This window comes from Baudoinia panamericana (genome assembly GCF_000338955.1).
Source record: "Baudoinia panamericana UAMH 10762 unplaced genomic scaffold BAUCOscaffold_2, whole genome shotgun sequence".
NCBI lineage: Eukaryota > Fungi > Ascomycota > Dothideomycetes > Mycosphaerellales > Teratosphaeriaceae > Baudoinia > Baudoinia panamericana.
In genome coordinates this window covers 588,685-606,481 of record NW_006911258.1, presented here as the reverse complement: position 1 = coordinate 606,481, position 17,797 = coordinate 588,685, and the positions used below count along the sequence as shown (strand labels likewise).

General features: G+C 55.7%; 9 protein-coding genes across 9 annotated transcripts; 4 read left to right on the top strand and 5 right to left on the bottom strand.

Annotated features, from left to right (window-relative positions):
* Positions 1 to 18: 18 nt before the first annotated feature.
* Positions 19 to 2,698, bottom strand: BAUCODRAFT_119274 (uncharacterized protein; the record flags this gene model as incomplete). The annotated part of the gene is made up of 4 exons (XM_007675101.1): positions 19 to 309; positions 362 to 2,185; positions 2,235 to 2,416; positions 2,476 to 2,698. 4 exons carry the CDS (start codon positions 2,696 to 2,698, stop codon positions 19 to 21), a joined length of 2,520 nt encoding a protein of 839 aa, XP_007673291.1.
* Positions 2,699 to 3,313: 615 nt separating this feature from the next.
* BAUCODRAFT_30079 (uncharacterized protein) lies at positions 3,314 to 3,803 on the bottom strand. The gene has a single exon (XM_007674749.1). The coding sequence runs from the start codon at positions 3,650 to 3,652 to the stop codon at positions 3,356 to 3,358; it is 297 nt and encodes a 98-aa protein (XP_007672939.1). The 5' UTR covers positions 3,653 to 3,803; the 3' UTR covers positions 3,314 to 3,355.
* Positions 3,804 to 3,975: 172 nt separating this feature from the next.
* On the top strand, positions 3,976 to 5,414 carry BAUCODRAFT_145086 (uncharacterized protein; the record flags this gene model as incomplete). The annotated part of the gene is made up of 3 exons (XM_007675100.1): positions 3,976 to 4,095; positions 4,151 to 5,329; positions 5,388 to 5,414. 3 exons carry the CDS (start codon positions 3,976 to 3,978, stop codon positions 5,412 to 5,414), a joined length of 1,326 nt encoding a protein of 441 aa, XP_007673290.1.
* A 182-nt stretch (positions 5,415 to 5,596) lies between these two features.
* BAUCODRAFT_136268 (uncharacterized protein) lies at positions 5,597 to 8,869 on the bottom strand (the record flags this gene model as incomplete). The annotated part of the gene is made up of 3 exons (XM_007675099.1): positions 5,597 to 6,549; positions 6,571 to 8,776; positions 8,813 to 8,869. The coding sequence occupies 3 exons, from the start codon at positions 8,867 to 8,869 to the stop codon at positions 5,597 to 5,599; spliced, it is 3,216 nt and encodes a 1,071-aa protein (XP_007673289.1).
* A 243-nt stretch (positions 8,870 to 9,112) lies between these two features.
* BAUCODRAFT_347253 (uncharacterized protein) lies at positions 9,113 to 10,550 on the top strand. Its single transcript, XM_007675098.1, has 2 exons — positions 9,113 to 9,391; positions 9,456 to 10,550. Exons 1-2 carry the CDS (start codon positions 9,355 to 9,357, stop codon positions 10,403 to 10,405), a joined length of 987 nt encoding a protein of 328 aa, XP_007673288.1. The 5' UTR covers positions 9,113 to 9,354; the 3' UTR covers positions 10,406 to 10,550.
* On the bottom strand, positions 10,551 to 11,802 carry BAUCODRAFT_347303 (uncharacterized protein). The gene is made up of 4 exons (XM_007675097.1): positions 11,592 to 11,802; positions 11,421 to 11,521; positions 11,277 to 11,362; positions 10,551 to 11,222 (listed from the first exon to the last, which is right to left on the bottom strand). Exons 1-4 carry the CDS (start codon positions 11,730 to 11,732, stop codon positions 10,696 to 10,698), a joined length of 855 nt encoding a protein of 284 aa, XP_007673287.1. The 5' UTR covers positions 11,733 to 11,802; the 3' UTR covers positions 10,551 to 10,695.
* A 370-nt stretch (positions 11,803 to 12,172) lies between these two features.
* BAUCODRAFT_347058 (glycoside hydrolase family 64 protein) lies at positions 12,173 to 13,942 on the top strand. The gene is made up of 3 exons (XM_007675096.1): positions 12,173 to 12,580; positions 12,631 to 13,532; positions 13,585 to 13,942. The coding sequence occupies exons 1-3, from the start codon at positions 12,511 to 12,513 to the stop codon at positions 13,747 to 13,749; spliced, it is 1,137 nt and encodes a 378-aa protein (XP_007673286.1). The 5' UTR covers positions 12,173 to 12,510; the 3' UTR covers positions 13,750 to 13,942.
* A 193-nt stretch (positions 13,943 to 14,135) lies between these two features.
* On the top strand, positions 14,136 to 14,669 carry BAUCODRAFT_145081 (uncharacterized protein; the record flags this gene model as incomplete). Its single annotated transcript, XM_007675095.1, has 1 exon — positions 14,136 to 14,669. One exon carries the CDS (start codon positions 14,136 to 14,138, stop codon positions 14,667 to 14,669), a length of 534 nt encoding a protein of 177 aa, XP_007673285.1.
* A 24-nt stretch (positions 14,670 to 14,693) lies between these two features.
* BAUCODRAFT_30074 (uncharacterized protein) lies at positions 14,694 to 17,602 on the bottom strand. The gene has a single exon (XM_007674748.1). The coding sequence runs from the start codon at positions 17,376 to 17,378 to the stop codon at positions 15,072 to 15,074; it is 2,307 nt and encodes a 768-aa protein (XP_007672938.1). The 5' UTR covers positions 17,379 to 17,602; the 3' UTR covers positions 14,694 to 15,071.
* Positions 17,603 to 17,797: the final 195 nt, after the last annotated feature.

Genomic DNA, 17,797 nt, shown 5'->3' with positions numbered 1-17,797 from the left:
GCGCCGCGGCGGGTCGCTTTACGCCACGGTGCCCTTTGTGGGAAGTACTGCCTTCAGCCTCCCCAGAGCGTCTTGCAACTTCTTCTGCTCTTCAAGCAAGCTGAGGCGGACTCTCTCGCGCGCCGGATCTTCAGCCAGTAGCTGAAGGCAATGCTGCTCTTCGGTGATGCGGAGCTCGGTGCGCAAACCGTCGCGGAGTCGACCAGGGAGACTGTTGATCAGGCCGAACTCGAGGTGAACGGCAATCGTATCGAGCATGCGGGCGGAAGCGAGATCGTAGTAGGCCAGCAACCTCGCAATGGCACCGAGCTATACGCAGGTTAGCAGGTAGGTCGTTCTGTAAGTGATCTTTGTCGCATACTTCGCGGTTGTATTCGTCCGCCTGCCCACCCAGCTTCGATTGTAACTCTGCGCGCTTTTTTTCACGATCTGTGCCAACCGGAACTTTCTGCCCGTCGGCTTCCAACCTGTCGTAATGCTCGTCGATCAAGTTCGTGAGTCGGTCGTGTTGCAGCTTCGTTTCGATTGCTGCTTGTAGCTTACGAAGCTGATCACTTGCATAAGTGACTGGCTTGTGTGTCTCGCACTGAAGCACGTAGCGGATACGAGCTTCCTGCTCTATCCACAACGCCTGGAACAGCCTGGACACTACTTGCTTCGATTGCGTATATAGTTGGGTCTTCTGCCGCTTTACCAGCACCTCGTCAACAACCGTTGTCGTAAGCAGGCGTAGCACATGTGTCTTGATGTCTCGCGCAAGGTAAGCGACAATTGTGTCCCAGCTTCCCATCATCATAAGGACAACCTGTTCGGTAACCTTTGGATGCAGCTGATCGGGTATGCCGGATCCAGATCCGCGGTCATAGAGTTCCCGGAGCTCGTCAAGTGTGAGTGTGCCCTTGGGTATGTCCATAGTTGGCTCCTTCTTGATACGCGACGAGCGCGGTGTCGGTGTCTGAGATACAGTCCGGACGGGTAGACCATTGTTGCCTTTGCGAATCTTTGCGGGTGTTGCAGCACCTGGTACGTCGTTATCGGATTCGTCAAGTGGGATCGAAGGCCTAATGTAGCCCGGAGTACCGAGCATGATACGCGGACGAGCATCTCTGAAGCGACGAGCTGCGTCTTTGAGCAGTGTCTTGTATTCTGTGCGAAAGTCATTTCTGCCTCCGTCGCCGGTGAGGTGGTGAGTGGTCGTATCAATTAGACGGTGCATTTCACTGATCACCTCGTAGGTCGCGGAAGCTGGCGCCTCGGGAAACTGCAAAAGCGTCTGCGCAATCTGCAGAAGTCTGTCTTCGACACGAGTGATAATGCCTGGCAGCTCGTCTAGAATATGCGTAGTCAGGTATTGCGAGAGCGCCGTCCGCAGATTGAGAGTACCCAAACGATCTGCGAAAGGCGAGAACGTCGTGCTCCACGGCTCACGGGCAAAGTATTCTTGCTCTAGCCTACGCGCATGCGTATGCGTGACGTCTCCAGCTGCGAGCTTGTCTTGGGAGAGCTGTTTCGTTACAAACCAGCCTTTAGCGAGGGGGAACTTGATACGCTGAAGAACAAGCTCAAAAAGGCCATACTTGCTGGGTGGAGCGAGATCAGCTTTGGTAAGCACCCCCATACAACGCCCTTCCGCGCCACATTGCCTAACGAACTTGAACGCGGTGGAATTCTCGATATCTTGATCTGCAGAGCAGGCTAGCAGGACTAGCGCTTGCTCGTCAGTAAGGTAAAGCTTGATGAGTCTCTCGACGAACGGGACAAGGGAGTCGTCCCCGTCTACAACGTTGATTGCCCCAGGAAGATCGTAGAAGCTGAGCTCTGGCAGGCCTGGCCCATGTATCTCAATGCTAACGACGTTCGGCGAGAACTGAAGGGTAACATCTTTGATTGTCGACGACCCGCGAGAGTCCACTTGGTCGGGCCTAGAGCTCAGTATGGCGAGCTGAGCGCGGCGCAAGACGGTTTCCACTTGAGCTTTGTCGTACACTGTATCGAACTCGATCGCCTCCGGCTTAGGCAGCTTGACCCAGTGATCGAACTTTGTTGGGTTACTGCCTGCGACGGCTTTCGGGGAGTACGCGTACGTCAGGTGGAGGGAGACACGGCAGCTGAACGCGGGCTCTGACGAGCTGGATGCTGACGTAGTAATAAGGAACGGACAGCGGGTGCAGGTGCCTTCGTCACGCTAAGAACAGTCAGCGTTGTACAAGACCGTTTTGAATGCGTTAACATACAGGGACGGTAATGTCGCAGATTGCCTCAACAATCGAGCTCTTGCCAGCCGATTGATTACCGACAACTACGAACTTCGGCCACGACGGAATAGTTGCGTCAATGTTGAGGGCTGTCAGAGCCTGGATGAGCTGGATCAAACTGCGTGAATGAGAAGCAAGCTCTTGTAGAGCGTTTCCCGTCGCTGGGCAAGATATCAGCTCGATAGCTCAGAAAGAGTAAGGCTTTCGCAGGCGCACGTACTCTCGGTGCCAGAGCTTGAAGGACCGCCTTGCATATCGACATCCTCATTGGCGATGGTGTTACTGCTGTAGCTTGCAGGCTCATTCGCTGCGAAGCTCGGGTTGATGCTCGCTGAGCCGTTGGGCACGGTGTAGATGCTATCCCTCATTGTGATTGGCGTAGCAAGAGGTGCGACCTGGTCGTTAGAATCGTCCGATTCATGCTTGATCCGCGATCGTGTCATTCTGGGCGGCATTGTATTAGCAGCATGCAGAGGGAGTATGGAAGTTGGTGCTGCAGCCGGAGAGGAGAGGGCGGTGGAGATGCGTAGGAGCAAACGGCGTGAGGTGACGTACGTGGGCGAAAATGCTAGGCAGCAGCCGAACCTGAATCAGGAAGAGAAATGGGAGAAGTGTGAAGTGAGGTGAAGCTCACCGATGCAGCCGGGGAAGGTGGCGATTCTGGATGAAGGGTCTCCACGAGCGACTGCGATTCATGCCCAAGATGACAGGCAAAGCTCTTAAGAGATGTGTGTACTCTCGAGGTGGAGGAGACACAAGACGGAGCTCAACGACAAGGTAAAAGTGACTTCATCCAACGCCCTGCTCTCTTCCGGAGTTGGTATGACAGGGGTTCACTTACACTACCCCTCCGCCTCGATAGCACTCACTCGCTTCTGACCCATCATTCGGATCATCCGTTACCGAGCTTGGGGCAAAAGTTGGATATGCTGGGACAAGTGGCACGGGTGCTGTGGGATCTGGGCGATGAGCGATAGGTTGGGCTCTCCGTCTCAACTGCGGTGGTTGCGTGAGCTGACCTCAGATTGAGTGCTACTTCAATGAAATCCCATTTCAGGCGGTTCAGCTTTACGGAAAGATCACGAAGCCCTCAGATTGCACTACGGCGCAGTCGCCCTCATGGCGTAGGAGACTGTTAGGGAGCCATAGAGCGGCGTGTGAGTCACAGTCGCAACAACGGATCGCAATGTCGCACAAATGAAGGTGAGACCGGCCTGCTGCCGCCTCGTAGCAATGGCTGTGGCAGCATCAAAGTGGTGACGGGCATTGACACATCCTGTCTCTTCACGGTGACTGCTGTTGTGCTTGACGGCCGTATTCTCGATGAACGTGCGGCTTCTGCAGCTCAGTCTTGACGTCAACGAAGGATGGACAAGGTCGAAGCCTTGCTCTTGCATTTGACATAGGTATGGCGTCGCTGCGTGGAACACGAGACGATCAAGGGTGGAGCGTGAGGCAAGGGGAGAGAAGGTTGGCGTTGACACACGTGGAACCGTTTGCACGGTATAGCGCACGGGTGCCGCTACTGCAGGGACAGACCGAGCTAGAAGTCCCGTGGCTTGCGGGCAAGGAGCTCACTCGATTGGGAAACACGAGGATCGAATTATTTTGGTGACAGCTTGCATTACTTCTCTTTCCTCGGGATCGTAGAGCGTGAAGCAATAGCCCACAAGAACAGCAGCCCCCTACAGGCCTTAAACAAGCCCAAGCAACCGCAAGCATGCTGCAGGTGCCAATGCGCGGTAAGAGCGGTGGGACACCGAACACAAAGGCGGTCATACTGGTTGGAGGACCAAGCAGAGGCACACGGTTCCGCCCGCTCTCACTCGACTTGCCCAAGGTGAGAAGCAGCACTACTTCGCAGAAGACAGCGAATCTCGGCCTAACATGAGCAGCCCCTCTTCGAAGTTGCGGGCCATCCCATCATCTCCCACTGCTTCGCCGCCATCACCAAAGTACCCGAAATCCGCGAAGTCTTCATTGTCGGCTACTACGATGAGGCGGTCTTCCGCGACTTCATCAAAGACTGCTCGCGGACCAACCCAAACATCGCTGTCCGCTACCTCCGCGAATACCAAGCCCTTGGCACCGCAGGAGGTCTGTACCACTTCCGTGATGCCATCCTCAAGGGCCGACCGGATCGCTTCTTCGTGCTCAATGCCGACGTCTGCTGCTCCTTCCCGCTCAACGAGATGCTACGCCTGTTCGAGGAGAAGGATGCAGAGGCGGTTATCTTGGGCACTCGGGTACCGAACGATGCCGCGACGAACTTCGGCTGCATTGTCAGCGACGCCCACAGCAAGCGCGTGCTGCATTACGTCGAGAAGCCGGAGTCGCACATCAGCAACCTGATCAACTGCGGCGTCTACCTCTTCTCCACCGAAGCCATCTTCCCGAGCATTAAGAGTGCAATGAAGCGCCGCAGTGACCGGCCGCGCCTCGTCAGCTACCCTTCCTCCGACGCGCTGACGGACAGGCAGACGTTCCCGCAAGAGGATGACGACGATGGAGAGACCAACGAGGTCATTCGGCTCGAGCAGGACATTCTCTCCGACCTGGCAGATAGCCGCCAGTTCTACGTTCTCGAAACGAAGGATTTCTGGCGTCAGATCAAAACCGCTGGCTCCGCCGTGCCAGCCAATGCGCTATACCTGATGAAGGCGTTCCAGACGCAGTCGGAAGAGCTCGCCAAGCCTTCCGCCAACATCCTCCCACCGGTCTTCATCCACCCAACGGCGACCGTCGATCCTTCGGCGAAGCTTGGTCCCAACGTCAGCATTGGCCCGCGTGTCAATGTTGGCGCCGGTGTGCGGATAAAGGAGTCCATCATCCTCGAGGACTCTGAGATCCGCCACGATGCATGCATCTTGTACTCGATCGTTGGCTGGGGCAGCCGCGTCGGCGCTTGGGCTCGCGTGGAAGGCACGCCGACACCCGTCCGTGAGCACAGCACCAGCATTGTGAAGAATGGTGTGAAGGTGCAGAGCATCACCATTCTCGGCAAGGAATGCGCTGTCGCCGACGAGGTTAAGATCCAGAACTGCGTATGTTTGCCGTTCAAGGAGCTAAAGAGGGTAAGTCGGATCTCGCGCTAGTCTGGCTTTGTGATATGTGTTGCTGACATTGCGACAGGACGTCTCCAACGAGGTCATCATGTAGAACCATCTCCATTCGGAAGCAGACCGTGCACAACGCAGCTCTAAAAGCACCACTAGACTTGATCATAGCTAGGCATACACGTATATGTCATGCATCTAGATTGCATCTTGACTTCACGAGCTCGATGGAAGCGGGAAATCGTTCTCGATGATTCAATCAAATTGGAGGTATGTGATCGCAGGTCAGTCGCTATCCAACCAATCCGGCTCCGCGTCTTCATCTTCTGGATCGTGAGACAACAGGGAGCCTTTATCACTGTGCTCATCAGAGGCAGCAGTATGTGCAATCCCATGGGCGACACCCTGTGGTCTCGTAGGTCTCGCATCCGAGACTGTAAGGCTCGCTTCGTCCGCTTGAGCATCATGGAAAGCATTGCCAGGTATGCTGGAGTCCGCTTGGTACTGTGCTGCCGCTTCGGATGTTGCATCTACGCAGTGCGTGAGGCTATCACCGATTGACACAGTGGGGATGATGGCCTGCTCATCCGCGGCAGTCCCAACGATGCCACTTCCCAAAGAAGTGACTGTATCTCGGTCATCATTCCCTTCGTTTGATGGTAGAGTCTCCACATCCTGAGTGATATCGCCCATGGCCATTGCGTCGTTTTGCGGGAGGCCGTTGCTCTGCAGAGCATTCTCTGGTGCGGGAAAGGGCTCGCCGTGCTCTGCGGCAGCATCCTCCGCCATGAAGCCGCCGCCACCATATTCCCATGCCTCTGGCGAACACTCAGCCGTCACGTGATCATTTAGGTCCTGTACTGGTTCATGGTCGGGTATAAAGCCACCATCGCCACCATCGTCATCGTCCACTGCATCTTCCGCGACGAAGCCACCACCACCACCACCGTCTTCACCCGCAACGTTTTCGTCTCCCACATCCTCCACGATCCTGCGGCGGCTTCGAAGCACCCGTCTCGGAGGAGAGGCGGCGGGCTCCGGAGTGGAGTGGTCGAAGCCACCATCAAGCTCCTCCTCATCGCTCTCCTCGAGCTTAGCTCTTCGCTTTGGTGTGGCCTTGGTGGACCGACTGAGCTCTTCGATAGAGAACATGCCCGCACTTAGCAACGGCCTATCATCATTCCCTTCGAAAGCAGCAGCAACATCTTCCGATAGTGCTCCTTCACCTTCATCTAAAACTGCTTGGGCTCTGCCCTTACCCTTCCCCACGTTCGCGGAAACATCTCCATACCCCTCAACCCTCTCCTTGATGCGCAGACCCTTCACCCACCTAGCCCACACCGTCAACGCCACCATACTCCGCTTCTTGCACTCTTCCATCTCCCTGTCTGCCTCCAAACCCTCTATCGCCGCTCTGACGGCGTCCGCATGTTGCTCGGCTACCACTGCTCCCTCCACAACCGCAGTGCCCTGTCGGCCCTTGAAGGTGAAGCCTACCACTGCGTCCGCGTAGTCGATGCGTAAGACCCGGGCAGCATTTGCGGTTGCCGGGTGGCGGATGTGCACGCCGCCGGCCGGTACCATGGACGGTACGTAGATGTCCAGGTTCCCATATGCATTTCGTGGCACGCGGCCACGCACGACCGGTGGTGGCACGTATAGCTCGGTCTGGCTGTACGCGTAGATTGCCGTGGACGTACTGTGGTCGTCGACCTCCTCGTCTGCAGGAGAAGCACCTCTTGCTCTAGCCGTGCGTCTGGTCACGACATGCTTCAGCGGCTGCTCGCCCTCCTTTACCTCTCTTCCAAGCCGGTACCACTTATCTGCACTTCTGCAAAGCAGCACATCCTTCCGCCGAAAGACACTCTCCATCCTCGGTTTCGCCGCCGTTCCCGCGTTCACCTTGCCAACCTCTCTCCGTGGATGCACGACCTCATGTCGTCGTAGATGGCGTTCCAGAGCATACAATGGATGATCTTTGAAGTCCTGAACATTCTTCGGTAGACCTTCTCGTGCCTCCCTTTGCGCCAGCTCTGCATCCTCCACCTGCTCGCGATCTGATGGCGCACCTCGACGGCGAAAGAAGCGAAGGGTCTTCTTCAGCCAGTCTAACCCGCCTTCTGTGGCCTCAAGACGCTGACGACGGGTCTTGGCATTGTATGCCCTGGCGTAGCGGCGAGTGACATCCCTAGCCGCACCATCAGCTTCGAAAGCAACGGCGTAGCTTAGCTGGTTGAGATTGTATGAGGCCGGAGGCTCGATCTTGCTAGGCTTGTTGAAGGACTCGGTCACAACAGGATCAACAGGCACCCACTTCTGGTGTGCGGCATTGAAGGCTTCCACCCAGAAGACCGGGTAGCTCAGTTTGACCACGGGCTTCTTCATCTCCCGAGGAGGTGTTGCTGGCATAGAAGCAGACGCAAAGCTTGGTTGACCGAGCCGTCTGCGCACCGAAGGAACCTTGCCAACGGTCGAAGACGACTTGACCGAGATATCGTCTGCACTGACATCGCTGCGATCCCTATCTGAGTCCATAGGATTGATGAAGATGGTTGGCTTGACTACTTTCTGCGGCGTGGCTTTAGTCGTAGACGTGTTGAACGGCAGGCACTGGAGCGAGCAGACGAGCCTTGCTCCGACGCCAACTGCTCGAAGTAACGCGCAGAATAGCTGGTTGCCAGTGTCTTGCGAGCCTTCGAGCTTCTTGGACGCTCTTATAAAATCTGCCCGGTCCATGGGGTTGACATCCGTCTGGGTTGGCGGCTCGCCATCAGCTAGCCACTTTGCTTTCCGCATGCCGGATGCAGTAACTTTGAAGCGAGTTCGAAAATCTGCAGTAGCTTGCTGCAGGCCCTCCATGAACATCCTGTTACGATCGAACTGTGACTCCCGAGTATTAGCACGAAGGTAGATCTTGACCTTCTCCGAGAGGAGAAGCTCGAGGTTACCATGCACGACCTCATCGTTACACCAGCTGTTGACGTAGATGCAATGGCCGAGTAGACAGAGAACATGCAGCTTATGAACCAATAGCCGGAGCGCCTTTTCTGCGGAGGAGATAGGCTTACGCGTGGTCGATGACCGAATGTTCGGAGTCTCCGGCTTGTCGACAGAAATGGAAACGTCGGCCAAGCCATCGTCTGGTTGAGCTGCATCGCCGGAGGCGGTGGGCTGGTCGAGATCGATATCTTCAAAACCGAAATCGCTTTCATCCGAGTCACCCGATGAAGCTTCGATCGTTTGCCGGCAATTAGAGAGCGCAGTCGGTCTCGCTCCGTTGACGCTACTGGCTTGAGGCGTGGCTACAACGCTCGGATTGCCCGCGCTGTCCTGTAAGGACTGCGGACTGCTCCGGTTCACTGACTTCGTGACACGCCGCCGCTTCAAGGGTCGGTCTGCATCCTGGACAGGGTCGACGACAGCGGCCTCGGCCAGCAGATCTTTATAGACGTCGGCTTCCGTGGTCTCGCGAGCTCGTCGAGAGCGGCGCTGCGGTGCTACGTTGTTTTCTCGACCGTTAGTCGCCCTGGTACTACGTTGACCTCTGCTCGGAGCCATGACTGATGTGGTAATACTGAATCGCTGCGAACGCGACAGTGTCGCGCGCTCATGTGATGTGGATCAGTGCTTCATTGCCCCGTTCCCACCAGATTGCGCTGCTTGTGCGGCTATTTGCCAACACTGCTCATGCATGTAAAAATCAAAGCAAGATGACAAGCTGATAGTAATTCGCCAGCGAGCCAGATCTTCCGCATAAGGGGGGGGAATATCTGTATCTGATTGACGACGTCTGCGCATGTTTGACATGTGCGCTGCATCGACACGGCGGCAGCGGCATCGGGCCGAGTGACTCGCGTTGGTGTGAACGCACGCGCGGGCAGCGGCGTGTTTTGTTGACGCAGGAACAGCAACTTGCACCAATGGCCGGATACTAACAAGAGATTAACACCACAACACCAGCTCCAGGACAGTCGCCGGCAACGAGCCAACACCGCAGGATAGCAACCTTCGGCCACGCTCGTGCGAGCGGCACGTCGCCCGGCATGGAGAACTACCAGAAGATGGAGAAGATTGGTGAAGGTCAGTCGGCGACTAGCGGGTAGACATGATGCTGTATAGAATGTGTGTTGATGTTGCTAAACAGGGACGTACGGCGTTGTCTACAAAGCCAAAGATCTTACCACCCCGGACCACCGCATCGTCGCCCTCAAGAAGATTCGGCTCGAAGCTGAAGATGAAGGCGTCCCTTCCACCGCCATCCGCGAAATCAGCTTGCTCAAAGAGATGAACGACCCCAACATCGTCCGCTTACTCAACATCGTGCACGCCGACGGTCACAAGCTGTATCTCGTCTTCGAGTACCTCGACCTCGACCTGAAGAAGTACATGGAAGCTCTTCCCGTTTCCGAAGGCGGTCGCGGCAAGCCGTTACCCGAAGGTGTCATGGCTACGCGTGCGGGACACATGGGCCTCGGTCCGGAAATGGTCAAGAAGTTCACGCACCAGCTCCTCTCCGGCACGCGCTACTGCCACGCCCACCGCATCCTGCACCGCGATCTCAAGCCCCAGAACCTTCTCATCTCCTCCTCCGGCGACTTGAAACTAGCCGATTTCGGCCTGGCACGAGCATTCGGCGTGCCGCTACGGACATACACCCACGAAGTCGTCACGCTCTGGTACCGCAGCCCGGAGATTCTGCTCGGTGGTCGGCAATACAGCACAGGGGTAGACATGTGGAGCATCGGGTGTATCTTCGCAGAAATGGCCACGCGCAAGCCGCTCTTCCCTGGCGACTCGGAAATCGACGAGATCTTCAAGATCTTCCGCATTCTGGGCACACCGACAGAGACTGAATGGCCCGGCGTAACGAGCCTGCCGGACTTTAAGAGCAGCTTTCCCAAATGGGAGAGGAAAGCCGGGGAGGAGGTGATAAGTCCGGATGGCTGCAAGTTGCTTGGTGACGAAGGCTTGGATTTGCTTGAGTTATTGCTGGTCTACGACCCAGCCGGGCGCATTTCGGCAAAGCAGTCGGTGCAGCATGCATATTTCTTAGATGGGAAGTTCAACAGTGGGAGGGTGAACGGTTTCCATTGAGCCGTGTGCAAATGCGACGAATTAGGCAGAGGAAGGGTATGCGATCATGATGCGACGATAGAGGGTAAGCTTCTCCAGAACTGTGTCTCTTTTGTTGGACAGGGCTGGCAGTAGCCGAGCATGGAGCGTGGTACGGGCGTTGGGCGCCGGCAGCATTGAGCACGCTGCTATTGTCCACTATGGGGAGCATTTTGCGGCAGAGTGTAATTTAGACGAGGGCAGTTGAGTGACGACATGCATCTGTCTACAAGTCGATTGTTGTACCATCTTATGCTGGAAACGAGATGCAGTCATCGTTCGGCCTTCGGACCTGTATTGCTAAACGGGTTGCTCGCTGCTCGAGTGTTTGCGAGTAAGCGTCGTCGCAAGGCCTCCCTCCGCCCTTCTTCCCGTTTGTCTGATCGTCTAGGTAGCGGCGATGCTGTCGACTTGTCAAAAAGTGCCTTGCGGCTGGCCTCATCATGCCCATCATGCTCCTGCACCTCATCATCCACGCCAAAGCCCACCAGCTCCGCCCTCCGCGCATCCTCCTCCGTCTCCGGTAACAACTCCATGTCCGTGCCTAGACGCTCCTTCAGCGCCTGGGTAGCTTCCTCATCCCTCTTCCTCTTCTTGCTCTCCTTCCGAAACTCCGTCCTCAGCCTTCGGTTCGCGGCGAACGGATCTTCCCAGTCTCGCTTACGCGCCCGATACAACTCTTCAATACGCTTCGTGTTGTCCTTGACCGCCAGTTTCTCCTCTACCTGGCCTTCTAGCTGCGCGAACGCATCTTCACGCCTGCGCTCGCGCTCCGCAGGCGTCAAGATGGGAATGCCGCCTTCGCCCTCACGAAGTCTGTCATCGTCGTCGCCGTAATCCCGCGCTTTGCCGCCTTCCGTGACCACGTAGGCGGTATTCTTCGGGTCCGTTTGAATGACGATGAAGCCGCCGCAGGCGGGATGGCGCATCCGAAAGCTCCTGTCGCTGGCGTCAGATGTCGCCCCATGGCTACCGTTCAACCAGCGTGGTCACCCACCATATCGGCGTGGTATAGTATTTCCCTGCCCTTTTCTTCTCCGCATTAAACCTCACGCCCTGCCCGATAATCGCATGCGGCTGGCACGTGTGACACCAGACCTACAACTCGGCGGAAACAGCTTTGCTTAGCTTTCATGCGTGACATCGCTATTTCAACATTTCACCGTACCGCGAAGGGCATCTCGAAGCGCACGGTCTGCGTGCCGTCCGCTCGTAGGGTGCCAGGCGCTCGTTTACGGTTGAGGCGGTTACCGGAGGTCGTGCCCTCCTGATCGGGCGGCACGTAGCGGCCCATGTTGAAGCCTTGCATCTTGATCGCTATGTGCAGACGATGCTGCAATCATTCGGCTTCGTATAGGCGAGTTGGTGTACGTTGTGAGAAAACCCCGCGAGTAAAGGAAGAAGTGTGCCAAAATGCGAAGGCGCGCCGGATCTTGCTGAGTCAGCAGAATCCGACCTGCTTCGCCATTTTACAAGCAACGTCGACCGCATCCTGTCAGCGTCCTCTGCCACGTACATTCGCTGATGGCTGACGTCTACTCAAGGCTCAGTAACGGGGCTGAGCATTAGTATGAGGATCTCATAGAGGTCACACTCGAAGACGTAGCACCAACTGTAGGCGCAGGAGCATTCTCTCAGCGAAATACAGCCACCTTTGTAAGACGGCCCTATCAGTCGATCCTTCAGTTTCTCCTAGAGGCCATGGCTTCGAATCAATGTAGGTGGTAGGGTCAGGCGCGAGTTCCTTGAGTTGGACGCCGTAACAGCAGGTACTCTCCTTCGTTGCTGAATTGCCCACCTGCGCTTCCTACCTTACTGCGCGTACTCTATATGCATATATTTGTTCATTCTCTTAGGGCTGCCCATGAACACCAACATCCTACTTTCAGCCCACACGTCCCCGGAAAGGGTGTATATCTAGCTCGATGTGATCGCGTCCTATCTGCCTCAGACTGAGCACCTCCTGCGTTAACGATACCGATTACTACAACGACGCAAAGCCCGTAAGCGGAAAGCAACAGCCGGCAAAGCATTTCTACGCCATTTATCATCCTGCGCGTTTCTTTGCGCCTGTGGAAACCGGAGCGATGACCAACAGCACGCTGCAAATCCAGCTGCAGAACCAAACGAGCTCCAGCACAGTCTATGCCTATATCAGTAAGTCGTGAATAGCAATGTCTTCGACAATGCCATTGACACTACAGTAGCTGGCACTGCCCTGAACAACAATAATGCCCTCTTTCTCTTGCAAGCCGATGGGAAGACGCCATACTACCCGCCGAACCCATCCAAGACTGGCACACCTATCAACGCGAACACATCCATCTCTCTAGGCGGCCCTGGCAGCTCGGTCAGCGCGACTATCCCTCAGCTTGCAGGTGCCAGAATCTGGTTTTCAGTAGGCGCCAAGCTCGTCTTCTACGTCAACCCCGGTCCAGGCCTGGTCGAGCCCAGCATCTTCAACCCTTCTGATGCCAATCATAACACGTCTTTCGGCTTCATGGAGCTCACGTTCAACTCATCCCAATTGTTCGCCAATATCAGCTACGTTGACTTTGTCTGCCTGCCAATAGCAATGACGCTCAAGGATTCCTCTGGGACGATACAGCATGTCTCCGGCATGCCATCCAACGGCCTGCAAACCATCGCCACTGGCCTGACGGCACAGACGCAGAAAGACGGCTATCCGTGGAGCTCCCTCGTCGTGAAGAATGGCAGTGGCCAGCTTCTGCGCATTCTGAGCCCCAATTCCGGCATACTGCTGAACCCGAGCTGGTTCCAAAACTACTGGACGAACTATGTCAATCAAGTCTACTCCCAATACACAAGTCAGAAGCTGACGGTCAACACACAAGCTTCGTTTGGCAATGTGGCGGGCCAAGTATCCAACAATTCCCTGAGCTTCGGCCCTGGCGGATCGTTTAGAAAACCCTCCGCTGCCGACATATTCAGCAACTCATCCGGGCCATTCGCGACGGGCGGCAATGCGGAGACGAACACCTTGATTCCTCGACTTGCGGCAGGCTTCAACCGGAGCATCATGCTGTCTAGCAACACTGTACCAAACGGGGCTACTCCGTCGCAGTACTACCAGAACGCTACGACCAATGTAGGTACAATCCCGGTGCAGCTTGATGAATGTTCCGCTAATTGAGACGCAGCACTATGCGCGCATCGTGCACGTTACGAATCTGGACGGTGGTGGCTATGCGTTTCCCTACGATGACGTTACTCCGGATGGTGGTGTGCCGCAGGAGGGCGCCGTGTTCTCCAGCACACCTGCGTTGCTCACTGTGGTATGCGGAGGGGCCAATGCTTACAAATGATCATGGCTGTTTGTTGCTGAGGTCGGCAGAGAAGCGAGCATTACTGTATATCCCTAAACCACCTTTTCGTTCAGCCAACCTTTACAACGGCTTGATGGATGAGACAAAATGAACGTAACTTGTCGGATTGGGCCCCAACATGGGAGCGCTGCTCGAATCTAGCCAGCTGTCTGCCCCGATTGGAGAGGACACGTTCGCAACAACCGCAGGCAGCAGCTTTGTTGGAGGATCAGGCACAAGTTCCACGTCGCCGAAACAGTGCAGCAAGGCCAACTGGCTCAATGGCAGTTGGAGTATAACATCCATGCTATGTATTCGATGAAGCATATCCTTGGCAAGTATCGGTCCCCTCCTGGCGTCCTTATTTCTCCTTACGACAAGACACCATGACCGCAATCACGGATAATGTTGGCGACGACTTTGAGGTTGTCGCTTCACCAGCTGAAGATAGCACGAGCAGTGCTAGATCCGTTGATGCCGCTCTACCTAGTCTGATATTCAAACCAGCTGCCCCTACAACATCCGCCAAGCACACAATCCAAGCCAGAGACGACACTCCTATGGCGAGGTGTAACCTACAGCTGCACACTATCAAGCTCCTTGAGACCATCATCATCTACCTTTTCTTCTCCCGACCAGTCACTCTTGCTCTCGCTGCAGCCTTGGCCTTCTTCCTGCCGCCCTACTACAACATACCTGGCTACCACGTCTTTCCGGCAGAACTCGTGACAGCGATCAAACAGCAGGTGCACAAGCTCCTCGAATGGCTTCGGGCAGAGTCGATACTCCTAAACGACTTCGTCATAGCGGCAAAGGCGCAAAGGCGGTATGTCACTTCAATGCAACCGTCCTATGGCAACTGCGAATTGCTCGTGCTGACACTCCGGGCAGATCAAGACTTGACTTCCACTACAAGCTAAAGGCTTCTCGCGACGGGGGGGACGGGGGCCGGCGTCTTCGCATCTGCATGATAGTGGTCTTTCTGATCGGCATAGTTCTTGTTCTGGCGGTAGCATTCTTCTTATCTAGGACGACGACGACGACGACACGTACAATCAGCTACCAGGAGCACTACTGGGAACCGTGTACTGGTGACGAGCTGTAGTCAGGTGTAAGTAATAGCGACCCTACGAAATTGAGCGCAAGCGAAGTTTGGGAGAAAGACCAAGCCAAAAGCACTCATCAAGCCGCGCTTCTTCGTACACGGTAAGGCTCACACCTCATTTCTGGCAGAGATGAGTCAAGGGTATATAGCTATCGGAACTTATTCTGCTTATTTATGACCATCCTGCCACCTAGTCGCTATGCTCGTCCAAGTACTGCTATAGCTCGATCAGGCTTTCCTCCTTCGCAGCGACGGGCATGTGCTGCGGCGCAGCCGGGAACGCTTCCTGACCGTATCCGGCCCCCGCAACAGGCGCCTGTGGCCATTGCTGCACTGGTGCAGCTGCTTGCTGTTGCTGCTGCGGTTGCGGCTGGTAGTATTGATGATGGCTTGCTTGTCGTTGTAGTGGCGGCTGAGCAGAGGCTGGGGCCTGATACTGCTGCTGTGGAGTAGGCTGTGAGGACTGGGTATACTGCTGTTGAGGCGCAGGAGGTTGGTTCTGTTGCTGCACAGGCGGGGGTTGATGATACAGCTCGGGACTAGGCGGCTGTTGCTGAGCTTGAGGCGCCGGGGCTTGAGACGATTGCTGCTGCTGCTGCTGCTGCTGCTGCTGCTGTTCGTTGTAGTAGAAATTCGCTGCGGCGTCCGCAGTAGGAGGGGAGATTGCTGGGTTGGAGGACTGCGAGCCGTGGCTTGGTGCATATTGAGGAGATGGTTGCGGGTAAGCTTGATGTGACGGGTCATGAAGCATGCCAGTTTGCTGATGGCTTTCTAAATGTGGCGCTGGCTGTTGGGATGGGTAGGGTGTAGGCTGCGATTGTGGATATGATTGTGCTTGCGGCATATACGGGGTCTGAGAAGGTAGTGGTTGTTGCGAGTAGTAATTTGCTTCCGGTGGCGGCGGTCCGTAGTCCGTGAGCCTCTGCTTTTCATACGACGCATAAGGCGCAGGAGCCTGCTGTTGGGATGCATAGCTTGCATAGCCTGCATTCTGCTGGCCGTACCCGTCCATCTGGGGCGCATTGCCGGTATAATAGCTCTCCATCCCGTCAGGAGCTTGCACGTTTTGTGCTGATGGTATGCTTGGGTACATGCTCGATCGCTGCGGTTGCCCGTACCTGCTCGAGGTGTATGCGCTGGCCATGCGCTCCTCCAACATGCGGTCGTAGTAACGTACAACCGTCGATAGCTTGGAATGAAGATCGAGCAGCGTGTCGTGCTTGCTCATTGTCTCGCCATACGTTCGTGCCAGCTTGGGTCGAAGTGTGCCGATGCTTTCGTACAGCTCCTGGATCTGCGGTTCTCGCAAGATTGTGCCAGGTGGCTGATGCTGCAATCGGTCGACCAGCGTCGCAAAGAGGTTAATGTTCTCTGCCTCCACCGGTGTCAGCTCGAATTGGTTGTTCGGCCGATATTGAGAAGGCGCGGGCGCTGTGCCTGACGAAGCTTGCGCTTTCAGCTCCTTGGCGTGTCGCGTCTTCTGCGCCTCCATATCTTGCAGGCTCGCCGCAATCGCCGCCTTCAAGTCGGCATCCTCCTCCTCGACCTCCTCCTCCACGGCCGCCTTTGCAGGCGGCTTGCTCGTGCCGTTCGTCTGCGGCTTGAACTTCAGCATCGCGCTTTGCGGCACATAGCCCGCACCCGCATGACCTTTGCTGTCCTCCAGGCTCATCTCTAGAGCTTTCTTCAGGTCCGCATCAAAGCTGTCTTCGGTCACTCGTGCACCTCGCGGCTGCATGCGTGACGACTCTCGGCTCATCGTGCTGTCCTGCCACAGCGTTCTTTTCACTCCACCAGCGGGACTTTGCGGCCCGGGAGTGCCTCCAGATTTCGCGACCAGCTTTGCGTAACAGCCATCATCCACCCTTACAGGCGTCATAATGCCAAGGTGCGGTAGCGGCAGGCTCTTACTCGAACAGTTCTGGTCGAAGATGCCACCACAATTCCTGCAGTGATGCTTTCGATTCGTGAGAGTAAACTTTTCCCGACACCGCATGCACACATCGCTATCTGTCCACTCAGGTGGCGCAGTGCTGTCAAACATGCTGCTTGCGATCTCTTCTCGCGGCGGGAAGTTGAAGCCTTCATGCTGTAACGTGCGGTATACTTCGGAGATGTAGCTCAAGCTCTCCTTCCCTTGCGCAGCACCCTCCCACGTCTGGATCAGCTCCAAGATCTTCTGTTTGACATCTCGGTCTCCCATACCACCAGCATCATAGCGGACCAAGCTGACAAGGTTATCGAGGAAGTCCCGGCTTGCGACCTCTTGAAGGAAGTGGCTACCGCCGTTCTTCACACAAGTGTCTGTCAGGTTCAAGGCGCTTAACTGGATGTTTGGGTTCTTGTTGCTGATCCGCTTCTTAAGTAATTGCGCGGCGGTTTTGGCAGGCACTTGTTTCGAGCGTATCACATCACTAATCTCAATGTTCGTTACCATGTCTTCCAGGGAGCTTGAGGTAGCCTTTTCGATTTGCTGGTCCAGTTCCGCCGTGGCGGCCGGCGGGCCCCAGAACAGCGAGGTCATCCTGAGCTGTTTATGCGGCTCGCTGATACGAAAGTGTTATTGGAAACAGAAGTCTGTATGGGCAGGTAAGTGATGAGGCTAACAGAGCATGTGACTCTTCGTCAGCGATAACGTGGATGGTGCAAAGACTAGGCTCGGCATGGATAGAGTGTAGCAGTAGCTCGCTATTGCGTGTGTTTCAACAGAGTGTGTGCCTAGAACATGTATGTAAGGCTGGAGCTTGCATGTGGCTTTGCCCCCTCCGTCATCATCAACAGCGTGGAGTGCTTGTGGGGAAAGACATTATTAGCACATTTGACATCTACAGCTTCTTTAACGGTCGCAACTCATTCGATTGAGACACACAAGGCAATACCTCAAGCACAGTTCAGCAAGAACCCACGCAAAGTGCTTCGCGACAAGCCCGCTTTGCCATCCAT

What these genes read in the sequence shown, in the direction of transcription:
- BAUCODRAFT_30079 (XM_007674749.1), bottom strand. Translation starts at nt 3,652, where the DNA reads ATGCAAGAGCAAGGCTTCGACCTTGTCCATCCTTCGTTGACGTCAAGA.
- BAUCODRAFT_347253 (XM_007675098.1), top strand. Translation starts at nt 9,355, where the DNA reads ATGGAGAACTACCAGAAGATGGAGAAGATTGGTGAAG. An exon ending in GATGGAGAAGATTGGTGAAG is followed by an intron (nt 9,392 to 9,455) that starts GTCAGTCGGCGA and finishes GTTGCTAAACAG; the next exon opens with GGACGTACGGCGTTGTCTAC.
- BAUCODRAFT_347303 (XM_007675097.1), bottom strand. Translation starts at nt 11,732, where the DNA reads ATGCAAGGCTTCAACATGGGCCGCTACGTGCCGCCCGATCAGGAGGGC. An exon ending in GCTTCGAGATGCCCTTCGCG is followed by an intron (nt 11,522 to 11,591) that starts GTACGGTGAAAT and finishes GCCGAGTTGTAG; the next exon opens with GTCTGGTGTCACACGTGCCA. An exon ending in CGCCTACGTGGTCACGGAAG is followed by an intron (nt 11,223 to 11,276) that starts GCGGCAAAGCGC and finishes GTGAGGGCGAAG; the next exon opens with GCGGCATTCCCATCTTGACG.
- BAUCODRAFT_347058 (XM_007675096.1), top strand. Translation starts at nt 12,511, where the DNA reads ATGACCAACAGCACGCTGCAAATCCAGCTGCAGAACCAAACGAGCTCC. An exon ending in CACAGTCTATGCCTATATCA is followed by an intron (nt 12,581 to 12,630) that starts GTAAGTCGTGAA and finishes ACACTACAGTAG; the next exon opens with CTGGCACTGCCCTGAACAAC. An exon ending in ACCAGAACGCTACGACCAAT is followed by an intron (nt 13,533 to 13,584) that starts GTAGGTACAATC and finishes ATTGAGACGCAG; the next exon opens with CACTATGCGCGCATCGTGCA.
- BAUCODRAFT_30074 (XM_007674748.1), bottom strand. Translation starts at nt 17,378, where the DNA reads ATGACCTCGCTGTTCTGGGGCCCGCCGGCCGCCACGGCGGAACTGGAC.